General features: G+C 38.7%; 1 protein-coding gene across 1 annotated transcript in view; it reads right to left on the reverse strand.

The window, feature by feature from the left end:
- Nucleotides 1–12,667, reverse strand: part of stxbp5a (syntaxin binding protein 5a (tomosyn)) — a 122,099-nt gene that overhangs the window by 10,084 nt on the left and 99,348 nt on the right. Inside the window, exons 16-21 of the mRNA XM_036582305.1 lie at nt 11,634–11,818; nt 10,781–10,906; nt 9,972–10,123; nt 3,557–3,619; nt 1,559–1,606; nt 506–555 (exon numbers count right to left, since the gene is read on the reverse strand). Coding sequence (XP_036438198.1) covers nt 506–555; nt 1,559–1,606; nt 3,557–3,619; nt 9,972–10,123; nt 10,781–10,906; nt 11,634–11,818 — 624 coding nt within the window. The remainder of the gene's footprint in view (nt 1–505; nt 556–1,558; nt 1,607–3,556; nt 3,620–9,971; nt 10,124–10,780; nt 10,907–11,633; nt 11,819–12,667) is intronic.

Consider the following 12,667-nt stretch of genomic DNA (forward strand, 5'->3'; position numbering starts at 1 on the left):
AAACTGGCTTTACTTCAGTGAGCCTACATTTTAATGAAGTAGCAAATTAATTAGCTGAACTGAAATGACTGAAGTTGACCTCAGCCCTTACATATGGGATTTTACCCTTACAAATTTAAGAATGCTCCTTTTTGTACTTAAGGAGCTATGAACATAGAACAAAAACAGTGTTCAGGCTGGAAAGTGTGACATAGGTATGTTTTAGAAAACCATGGCCTTGTTGAAGCATCAAAAACTGGCCAAAGTCCTGCTAACTGGGACTTTGAACAAGCTACTACTGCTGAAAATAGTTTCTCGAAACACATTTCATACTTTTTTTTTTTACCACCACCAAGATATTGATCTGTTCAATTAGGCAAACTCCACCACTTCACTGCAGCTACCAGCTTCTGAGTCATTGAGATGAGACTTAAATGACGACTCTCCAGACTCCAGACAAATGTGATGATGTAGAACCCCATTTTTCAAAAAGCTATGAAGTATGAACACAAAGTCAAAGCTTACCCAAGTCTGGCTTTAGCTCAGTAGGCAAGCTTAATTTCCGTGACATCTTTGCTGGAAGAAAAAAAACACCCCTCTTTACAAACCTTCTAGAACCTTCCAAAACAGTCATGCACTTCTATGCTTGGGGAAAACATGTGACAACATAGCTAAAGGTTCAGCCGTAAGAAAATCCAGAGGGGGGACACAAACGCTTCAAACGGACAGAGGTGACACTGCGACGGGAATCACTCAGAATCAGAGACAAAACAACTGCTTAATTAAATGCCGCATGCTGGACAGACACAACCGGGTAGTGGACGTTGGGTCTCACAATGCCCTGGAATGAAAAATAAAACTGCATCAGACACACAACAGTCATTCCCAGCACCCCATGCCATGAGCATGCACCAAACAAGAGAACAAGACCGGGGAGTGACGGTGGTCATGGATAATCAAACTGTGCTCAGCTATGCTCTTTCATGAACTTATCACTGGTCCTCAATTAATGAAAATGCTACAGAATGTCAAGGAAAAGTAGAAGAACTACAAAGAAATCCAACTCAAAAGAATTGACAACTGAGAATCTCCCAATGGGGAACTGAGAAGGAAAAAAAAAACACGTTCAGCACTCCTAGGTTAGTGCAAGGTGCAAGTATACACTCCTAATTTAGTATGAATTCATTTTTTAATACTATGGCATTTGATATGCAGATTAACAAACCAAAGCAACCAGTTCACTAATGCCTACACTGAGATTCGAAGCACAAGAATACAGGGCTGTCCACAAAGAGATGGTTTAAAAGTTGTAATTACAAACAGATGGTCTTATGACCCAGCCAATGAAGTGGCTATGGGGAAAATCAAGCCAGAAGCACCATGTTACACACGTGCTACATACATGTAGCATGCAGTGGACATTTCAGTGGACATTTCGTTTAGAATCATCCACACTTTCCTGCTTCCTGGGTATTTTTGTGGCCTTTGCTCCCTCTGTTTTGTTCTAACTTTGAGACAGAGACAGTGGTTGGACACAAAAGGGTAGAGCCTCCTTATTCCTCTCCCCATCCAATCTTACCTCCTCTACCTCCGCCATTGTAGAACTGCTGATGGTTAGACATCAACACTTTTCGGGGGGAAGGAAGTAAAGCATATCCGCAGTTAGAACCATTCTCTCTCTCTCTTTCTGAGAACAAAATAATGATGCAGTGCAGCTCAGTCAAAAAGACCCACTCACGCCTACCTAGGTATTTATTTACCCATTCAATTTTTCAGGGAAAAGTCTGGCTTAAAAAAATAAAGCGTTTGCTGTGGTGGAGTGCTGCAGGAGGTGCTTTTACACAGTGATTACAAGAACCTTTTCCTCACATCACTGCCTAATCAAACCACTTGTTAGGAGAATAGCCGTGGGTCTTTGCATTGACTGAAGGTTAAGTCACTTTGGAAATTCATTGTTTTTCTGTTCTGACATTTTGGCACAAATCTTATATCTCTATTTTAAGTCCTCCCTAGACTCCCAGTGTGAAAGTCATGCTGTTTATTGAATGAGGTTATTAGGCTGTCTTTTTATCTGCTTCCCAAGTCTCCTCGATTTTTCCACCCCATGCGTCAATGTAACAAATGTACAAAATGCTGCGCCACTGAAACAGAAAAAAACCCTTTCTTTCAATTTTCAAAGTAGCTAATGCTTGTAATCTTTATTTTCCGAGCAAGGGCTTAAACCAAAAGAGCCAATTACTTACTGTACTTTGGATAAAGGGTACAAAAGTTACTAAATTGAAAAATGTTTGTGCCTGAGGGTAAGACTTGATCGCACCCACACGGCTTAGCCTGAAAAAGAGTTTCCTGGAAATGGGTTAGAATCATTTTCAGCACATGAACGCTGAATATAACCAGAAGGTTTGCACAGCCTTGCTGAACAATGTTGTTTGGTTACCAACACTCGGTTGCACAGTCTGTTTGTTTTAAAGCTCTCAGATTTAAAAGCTGAGGAAATGAGCTCTCATTTTATGGCCCTGTACAGTACAGTGCATTTACAAGCTTTTGCTGTCACGTAAACTAAGACTTAAGATGCCTTTTCCTGGAGAAAACTGTACGCTAGCCAATTAAAATGCAATTACAGGAGCTAACAAACTGCTGCTTCTTTGCTTCCCCAAAGAGTCATCTGAAATTTTAATACTAGAACGACTGTATGCAATTCTATAAATCCACAGCATGCTTAACCACGCAAAAACAAAACCATGAAATACCGGTGTGATGTCACATCAATCTTACTAAACACTACCTCATTCCAGTAGACTTCATATACGCTATACAGAACACACCAATGTCATTCAAGTTGGATGTGGATTTTGTATACATGTGCTTTACCACAATGCTAAATGAAACAAATTCAACACTCTAGTATAAACGCTAATCAGTCCATTTAGCCTGAATTCATGTATACCTGTAGTAATGTGCAGCAAACTATGAGGAAAGATAAATTATATTAGACTTGCGCTTTTGTATGTGCAAAGACTCAAAAAGGACAATGAAATTAGGCTAAAATCTCCCAACTTAAACAAAGAAAAGTGATAAACATCTACATGTGTTTTACATGCTCTTAGAATATGTCATCTTTGTTGTTAGTTGGCAATCGCACTACCACCACAGAGGTAAGCACAGGGATCGGGATTTCATGTCACAGAAAGCACCTTCCCAAAACTACCAAAGTCACTTTTTGAAACAAGGATTAATCATTTAATTAATCAGTCTAAGCCTTTCAAGGACGGACAAAGTACTTAACTCTGCCTGAAATAATAACATGGCAAATACATAATATAGTACATTCCATCTGATGTCTTAGTCTGCGTACTGAAATCTGACCCTTAAAATAAAAGAGGAAAGGCTTTAAATGTGTCAAAAAACAAGTACTCCAAAAAGAATGGGTTAAATACACATTCTGCTATAAAGAGTATTATTTTGAAAAAAAATGAATCAAATTAGGTTTTCTAATGGAGGCAAGGGATGTGTTAGAACGGTCTGTCAGATATAGGCTTGCTGGATGACCGGCGGCATGCACTGAAGGACAAATTACCTGAGGTGGGGGATTTGCAGCGGTCCTCCGACGTGGCCGAGCCCTCGTTGATGTCACACAGCCCTATGCAGGCAGAAACACAGTTTTAATATGGGTTTAGAGGTAACCTTTAGATGTGGCATGCTGATGTAGTCTCCTCTCATGGTAAATAATAATTGTAGCTAAAAAGTAATAAAAGTGTCTCACCAATTAGCATTGCAACAAAATTTTCACACACATGTCTAATTATAATAACTTAAAAACATGATGTGGTTTCAGGCAAGAGTTTGATGATTTAGCCATGTAGTTTGAACAACGCTAATTGGTTGAGCATTGGCTTCCATTACTTATTAACTAAATTAGCCTCAATGCTCCAGTGCAAAACTAAAGACGCAGGGGCATTAACTGGGTATGTAAAGATTCAGGGCTCAGGCCAGTTCTTCGTAGAATTATTTTGGGATACCAGAATTTTTTATTTAAGCTGTAAAATGTGCAGTTGCTATTTTTTTGTTTATGATATAAAAAGGATTTACACATTTACGACACATGCAGGGACAGATTTGGCAGGAGTTTTCCAGACCACGTCATATGTCTTAATGTATTAACGTCACATGTGTAGGCACAAAAAGAAGGTCTGGCTCAATATTTCAGATGCAAAATCAACATTATACTGATGATGGTGACAATAATAACAGATAATTCACTCCCATCTTCAGAAGACAAACCCTTCACCAAGTTTTTACTGAGGTTCTCTTCAAATACTTTTTCAATGCACCTGCAAAAGTCAGATTCATCTGCTTGTGTGAGTTTGAAGTACAACCGTCATTACAAAATGTTCTTCCATACATTGTATGCAACTATATACTTTCACCAGGGAGGTCACCAAATCCCCAAAATGTGCATGATATTGCTTTGCTGCTATATATGCATGTTTTTTTTTTATATTTAAACAACAAAAAAATTGTACAATTCAAAAACCTTATGGATGACTGCAATAGACACCACTGTCTGCAATAGTCTCCACTGAAAGTATTGAAGCAGCAAGGCCAGTTCTTTTGTTTTTTGCTAGAATCTGAAGACATTTGGGTTCAATATCAAAAGATGAATATGAAAAGATAGATCAGAATTTCAGCTTTTATTTCCAGTTATTTACACCTAGATATGTTAAACAACTTAGAACATGGCACATTTTGTTTGAACCCACCCATTTTTCAAATGAGCAAAAATTTTTAACCAAGTGACTGACCAAGTGCCCAGGTGTGCCCTGTTAAATTGACTGTTTAAACAATTAATAGCTCTGGATGTCTAGCTCCTGGCTTTCACCTGCAAAGTCTGCATCTGTTGTTAAAAAGTATAAACTAACAACCAACCAAAGAGCTGTCAATGGCAGAAAAGCAAGCCATTCTGAAGCTGAGAACTGAGGGCTGCACAAGCACTTTGCATGACCAATACAACCATCTGGAAGGTCCTTAAAAAGATATAAACCCCGGGTGTATCAAAAACCAGTCATCAAATAGGTTGGTTGGCCAAGGAAAACAACAACAGTTGATGATGGAAACATTGTGAGAGGTGTGAAAAAACCCAAAACAACAGTCAGTGACATCACCAACAACCTCCACAGAACAGGGGTGAAGGTATCACAATCCACCATTTGAAGAAGACTTTGAGAGCAAAAATATAGAAGACATACCACAAGAGGCAAACCACTCATCAGCAGCAGGAATTGGAAGGCCAGACTGGAATTCAAAGAGATGAGTCACAAAAGTTCTGGAACAGTTTTATGGACTGATGAGATCAAGATTAACCTCTACAAAAGTGATGGAAAGGCCAAAGTGTGGAGAAATTATCTGCTTATTATTCAAAATATATGAACTCACAACACTACGAGGAACATCATGCAGCAAGATAATGGCCCAAAACACACTGCCAACAAAACAACAGGACTTCATCAGGGGAAAAAAGTGGTTTTGGACTGGCCAGGTGAATCACCAGACCTTACCCCAATTAAGAATGCATTTTACCTCCTGAAGTGGAGACTGAAGGGAAAACCCCCCCAAAGCAAACAACAACTGGAAGAAGCTTCAGTAAAAGCCCAGAAAATCATCACAAAAGAAGAATGCCACTGGCTTGATGAAGTTATTGCAAGCAACAATACCAACATCACCAACAACCAAATGTTAAGTGTTATTTACTTTCATTTACTTTAAGACTGTTCACATACTTTTGTTCACCAAAGGTACCATGTTTAAAGTTTTCAACACATTTAGATGAAAATATCAGGATATTAAAGTTCTGAAATTGTGACCTATTTTCTCATATTCATCTTTTTATTTCAAACCCAACTGTCTTCACCGTGTAGCCAAACAAGAAAATTAGCCTTGCTGTTCCTATACTTCCAGAGGAGATTGTGCCATGTTATGTTTTGACATCTGTTTTAGTGTACTATCTAGCCGTGGCAGGGGTACTCAACTGCAGTCTAAGTTTTGATGAAATTAAATATTTCATCAGCACCTAACATTTCCGAAGAAAAATTAAGGAGTTCCACTTTTTCGTTTTTTTTCAGATTTTAGTTTTAACCTATTAGATGCTGAAACAAGTCTATAGACTTTACAAGTTTGTGGAGTGAAGGCTACTTTCAAATTCAACAAAGCAAACACTACTTGTTAAAGAAGTTAGTAGTAAGTAGTGTTACTTGAAAAAATCATAATGTAGGCTATAGAAATCTAAAAACGAGATGCATCACGATGCATCGTGAATCGCTTTTATAATCACATCTTGGTACCCTGAATCAAAATCAAATTAACTGTGATGTGCCTAGAGATTCCCACTCTTAATTTCTATTAAGAAGAAAACTGGGTAAATCTGATTTTCGTACCGCTTTACAATAGGCCTACTCCTATAAACGCTTTATGAATGGTTTAAAATTAATTTAGTAATTTTGTAATGTTCAGAAACTTTAAAGTTTAACTTTAAAGAGCCTTAAATTTCATTCTTTAGCATTTAAAAAACATAAGTGAAAAGGGTAACAGTGACCTGTTGTATCTGATGAATATGAGTATCTAAAAAAGCTGATAGGTCTAATGCTGACTGATGGAGAAGGCAACGTAAGTAACCAGCAACATTTGTGATTTAACAATATAGATGAACGTGGGCTCATTATTTGGCAAGCATCAGGTTAGTGTTGCATTTTTTATTTGTGTTATAACTAATAATAAAAAGGGTAGTCTTATTGCAAAGTGGTAACCTGATGTCTCACCTTCCTATTCAAGCAACTATGTATAGCAAATTATTATGTATCACCCACTGCGCTGCAACATTAGTGTTCTTTTATGCTGACGTTTGACAATATAGCATGGCTGATTTGAGACCCTCTCGATATCACAAGAAGTACTTGAGTGCCTACAATTTGCAATGCCTACAATTTAAATTTCCATATTTGTGATGATCCATATGTTCACATGATTTTGACCCATTACAGCTGGTCTAAATGTAAGCACTTGCAAGCTATTGCGGATGCGGAACAATTTGAACTGTGAGCTCTCATGACTGATGGCCAGGCTGAAGTAGCAGAGCTTTGCTCTTTGTGTTAAGAGGCAGGCGAGCAGACAGGAGCTAAACCCAGCTGCTCTAATCAGCACTCTGTGCGACTCTAGCCCACTGCTAAACATCACTCATTAACCCCAGCACACACATACACACACACTCTTGAGCCGAATAATCCAACTGGCAATCTGTCAGTGAGTCACAGCAGTCGGAGTTTCATTACAAGGCAGCATGCGTTCAGGGCTCAGTGGCTGCAGTTCTGCCTTCCACCAGCAGAGGTCACAATGCAGCATCAATGGCACTACACAGTACTGCAGAGTGCTGCAGCTGTCTTTTTTACTGTGCTGTATGACTATACCTTAAAACAGTAATTCCAAACCCTGGTCCCACAGCACCCCTGACCCGAATAGTTCAGCATTTTCCCTGCTCATACACATTCGCTTTAACTCAGTAAAGGCTTGTGGTAACACTTTACTAAAGGACAGCATTCCTAAGGTTATATGACACCTATATAAGCCTTTCATGACAACTGAAAACCTACATAAACTTTTATAAAGGCTTATTCCAATAAGTGTCAGTTGTCAACTGCTTTGGATGTTCTGATGTCATTTCACCTCAGTCAGTTATAACAACTCGCGTTTACTGGAATAAGCTTATATGAAGATCTCCGTAGGTATATGTTAGTTGTCATAAAGCGATAAAAGGTATTATATTTGCTGCAGTCTCCCAGCCATGAATGTAAATCTCACAAGGTTTCACTATCTGAAAATAAAGTTTGTTTCACCCTCCTCAAACCATTGCATTTATTTTAGTCTATTTAACCATCTCTGCTTCTATTACCATTCAGCAAAGAGTTACAATAAACATCAGTTAGATGCTGCTTGTTGCTCTGGATTAAGAAAAATATAGGTCTATATCTAGTTACATTATTCCCACAGCCTAAAGCACAGCATGGTTATTCATCCTACCATGATAACACAAAATATTGTTTGTTCTAAATGTTTCAGGGTTCCATTCGGTTTCAGTCAACACGTCTGCAGAGAGGTGATTAAACAGCAAAGCAGTTTGAGTGTAATTTTATTTTAAAAAAGAAATTGCTGATTTTTTAGAACTCATGAGTTTCCATAGTCCTGTGAATTATCTGCACATACTATCTCATGAAAGAGCTGAATTGCAACGAAGAACAGGAGATGCTTAGTGATAAAAATACATATATATGTATTAGTTGGCTAAATGAGCCTTCTCTAACTGAAATCTCACCTTGTATGACCCTCCTCTAAATATTTTTCCTATGCAAAGCCTTTCAGTCAAGCTTGTGGGCAAATCTGAGCATCAATAACAATTACAAGCTGTCTTCAGACACTGAGCTTCTGAGATAATCTTTATGAGCTTCAGTTTTGAAACCACATCTGAAGAAGCAGGAGTGAGAGGGTGAGTTAAAAAGAGATTGAGTGCTGTGGCAACAACATCAAGAACACTGAGAAGAAGGGAGTGATGGTCAGCATTGAATCTGGTTGACCCTGCCCCTTTAATATCCGGCATTAGTGCATTATGTAATGGCATGGTTAGTCTGCTGTATCCTGATCTGCCAATGAGCAAGCATAAGCAATAAGGCATTGTGGATTTTTGGGACTTATTTTGGGACTTATTTGGGACTCACTTATTCCTCTAAATTAGGTGCCTGAGATCTCCAACGAATGCAGTATTTTTTGGGTGGGTTTGGAGTGGTGGTATTCTAAAAGTTCTCATCTGTTTCTGCTAGTGCTTCCCCTGAAAACACTTACAGCCTCTGCACAGTCATAAACGTCCTTTACCTTTGGTGTGGCTTGGAAGACACAATTTAAAATCAGGTGTAAATTAAGGGCAGCATAGTCAGAAATTAGTTTTTGCACACCACTGTAAGCTGCAATTGTGTTTGGACATCATCCTCTTGATTATGACATTTATTGATCGAAATCCTCTTGTTTTCCATCTGTTGAATTACAACCCCTTCTGGGCCAGAGGCACTTTAGTCGTTGACATTATGGAGGAACAGAGAAAATGTTATGTATTTTTATTTCCTTTGGTTGTTCATGTTCATCCATCTCCATGGTAACAAATCAGAAAATCTGGCTCAGTTGATCTTGTTTTGACATGTTCTGCGTTGTGTCCATGATAACCGAAAAAAAAAAAATCCAAGAGCCTTAATTTATGCTTCAATATCACGTTTAGGGTTTTCTCAACAATAACTGAATCCATACATTTTCAATTGTGGTAATCAGGTAGCTAATTAAAAATTACTGCTTGTCATCTCACCCATGCGCCCAAAATCACCAAACTGCAAACGTGGCTTGTGGTAGATGCAAACTACCACTATGTCTTTGATGAAAAACAAAAATTCTCACTTGACAAACACCTGAATTTGTTTGCAAATTGTTTTGATGCTCAGGATAAGTGGATCAAATAGATAAATTTGAGAGATTCAACTGACGTGCCAGTTGGTGCTGTCACGATATTGTTTCACTAGCTGTCTTCCTCTGGTGTTTTAAACAGAAAGTGTCTTTGGCAATTCAGCATCAGCAATAAGTTCCATTGAGGCATTTTCTCTTTCTTACTGTCACTGCTAAAATTGAACAGTCAATCAGTCAGACACAGGAAACATCAAGTAATCAGTGCACCTGCCTGCCGACTTCATTACATCACATTCTGTGATGCCACACACAGTTGTTTGAGCCCTGCTGCAACATGGATATATATCACAGGCATATTTATATCTTTCACTTTTGTGTAGAAAATTCAGACATGACTATGATAAAACCACTTACATATTTATATTCTATAACTTTGGCTGGGCTCTTGGTTTGTGGCCCCTCTAGTCTCACCAGTGATTATGGGGGTGAAGCAGGTGTCTCACCTCCAGAAGGTTGTCTGCTCTTGCGAGGTGACCGGGGTTGCCTCTGATATGGGTCATTGGATCCATACAACTCCATGGTGCTCAGATTCAAAAGAACGGTCTTCTGGAGATAATCTACCACTGCCAGGCCATTAGTATTGCCAAACACCACCCTATACCGCAAAAGACACAGAAAGACACAACGTAATGGAACACAGAATGAAAGAGGTCATTTACTGAATGTAGAAAGATAAGTGAAAAAAAGCTATGCTAAAACTAATTGCCACAACATTTCCATTTTAAAAGAGATTATAAAAGCATTACGAACATGCACATTCTGAAAGCAAAGTATTAAAATAAGAAGTACTGCAAGCATGCCAATTATAGAAACAGTTAGAATGTTTAATGCATAGCCATTGTTTAAATAACCTTTGATGTGTTTCCATTGTATTCCTAGCCCTGTACTACATACAGGTATGTTATGTAACAGTAAGCATTATATAGTCTACTCTTGCCTGGGGGGCTCTGGAGTGCAACAGTCAGAAATTTACATAAAAAGCAAAATGCCTGCGCAAAATGAATACTACTCATGCTGGTAATAAATAGACAGACCTCAACTTCAAAATAGGTCAGATGTCAAGAAAATGTACAAGCCATGAGAAACAGATATGATGTTCCAGATCAGTAATTTCAAAAAGGCTCAGCACAAGTCTATTTCTGGAACAGACTAATGGAAAGAGTGCAGGCAGATTTATGAGAAGGAGTATCTGTATGGAAAAGACAGTTCAAGCTTATGCAAGATGAAGTGCAAGGATGCATAAAAGACTCACAGGCCATACGAAGAGTTGATGGCGAGGCTGCTGATCTGCTGGGGAGGCTCTCCGCTGACCCACACCAACTGCACCACCAATTCCACCTGATAACCTGGAGACTGCTTCAGGGGACTATTGCGTACCCTGAGAGAGAAAGAGAAAAAAGGAGGGACAGAGACAGAGAGAGAGAGAGAGAGAGAGACACAAAACTAGTCATTAACCTTCAGGGGGGTGGTCAATGCCACAAGACATTAGAGAAGCTGATTAGTTGATTATAACTGATATATGTATGCCTCATTCCAAAATGTGCTCTTTTTTTCATTGAGAGGTTGGACAAGCTTTGAAGAATGCTGGCAAAATCCTATTCAATCTAATAAACTGCAGCAGACAACTTAGCTGTTTCTGTTAAAACATCTAAATTTAAAGTGTATAAATTCAAATGCTATTTATTTTGTACGCACATAAAAAGGTCACACTGTTAAGACAGATCGAGTGTAGTATTTTGGTTGTGTAATCGAGATAATGCCAGCATGGTGGCAAATTCATAGTGGCTAATGTCGCTGTCGCTTCCAGTCTGCCCAATTTCAATTAAACTCAAAATTATGTAGTTTAAAAAAAGACTAAAGTGATTTAACGTGAACACTTCCCATTCTAGCAAAATCATCTCATTAGACCAAATGTGCTTTCTGACATTCTGTAAAGCTTCTGTCCAACTTCGCAACAGTAGCTGCAGTAGAACAACTTTAGGCAGAGCATCAACAGGTCAACTGAATGTAATGAAAGATATAGTCAAAACAAACATAGCTAGAGATGGGGAATCAGAGAGAGTATTTTGACCAAGAGACAAAATAAAAAAGATACATTAGCCTACTTCAGACAGGGAACGTTATCTCTTATGCCATCTGATGAGTTGCTGCTGGTGGAGTGGTGCGTCTGGGGGCCGGAGGTCTGTGGGCTAGGGGAGGTGCTCGGAGTGGGAGGAGCTGGCGTCTGGTACCCACCCCCTTCTGGTGACTCTAGGTCATTCAGCTCATACTGCAATCTGACTTCCAGTAACTGAGAACACACACATATACAACATAGCTCATACATTTATATACAGTGTTTCCCACACATACTCCATATTTTGGTGCCCTCACCTCAATTATACTGACAGTTAGCCAAGTTCATTTAGTCCAATTTTAACAATCTACAAAATATTTAATACTGAACATAATTTTAGATATTTTGTACTTTTATTTCAAATCATACACAAATTATTGGAATACTCACTTAAGAGTTGCGCTTGGCTTTTCATATATCAATATATATATATATATATATAAAATTTTGCCAAATGATCATTTTCAGTACCAAAACGGGATTAAAATTTTATGTCTGATAGATACTGACTGTCTGAAGAACAGTGGTCTGCCTTCAGCTGTGAGCGATATTTGAGTTTGCACCATCTTAGTTAGGTGATTTGTTTCACTTGCCTGTGTGTTTTCAGGTTTTAAAAAAGGTTACACAAACAAATCAGTTAAACAAATAAAAATTTGCATGGGCAAAATTGAATAAGTTAAGCGATTCCCACCAGTGTCACTATCCATAAATTAGGGCACACTAATTGGTGTGTGTGCACACATGTGAGGCAGGGGGACTCGAGGTGGTAATGGGCTCAATTTGCTCCAATTAAGCTGTGCTGAGAACATTCAACAGCTGACGGCACTCACCCTAATCATCGCTCTTACATCTGTACTGAGCATGTTGCTCAAGCTGAGCCAATCAGACAATGAGCTTGTGTCATTTCTGCTGTCCTACAAAAATTGCATCTGAAGCATGCTTTTATCTTTTAATGGTTACACTGTTAAAGCCTTACTACCGTATGCTTTGTAAATTGTACAAGGCAAACACTATATGTTGTCT

The sequence above is a fragment of the Colossoma macropomum genome, unplaced genomic scaffold (genome assembly GCF_904425465.1).
Source record: "Colossoma macropomum unplaced genomic scaffold, Colossoma_macropomum, whole genome shotgun sequence".
In the NCBI taxonomy this organism is placed as follows: Eukaryota; Metazoa; Chordata; class Actinopteri; order Characiformes; family Serrasalmidae; genus Colossoma; species Colossoma macropomum.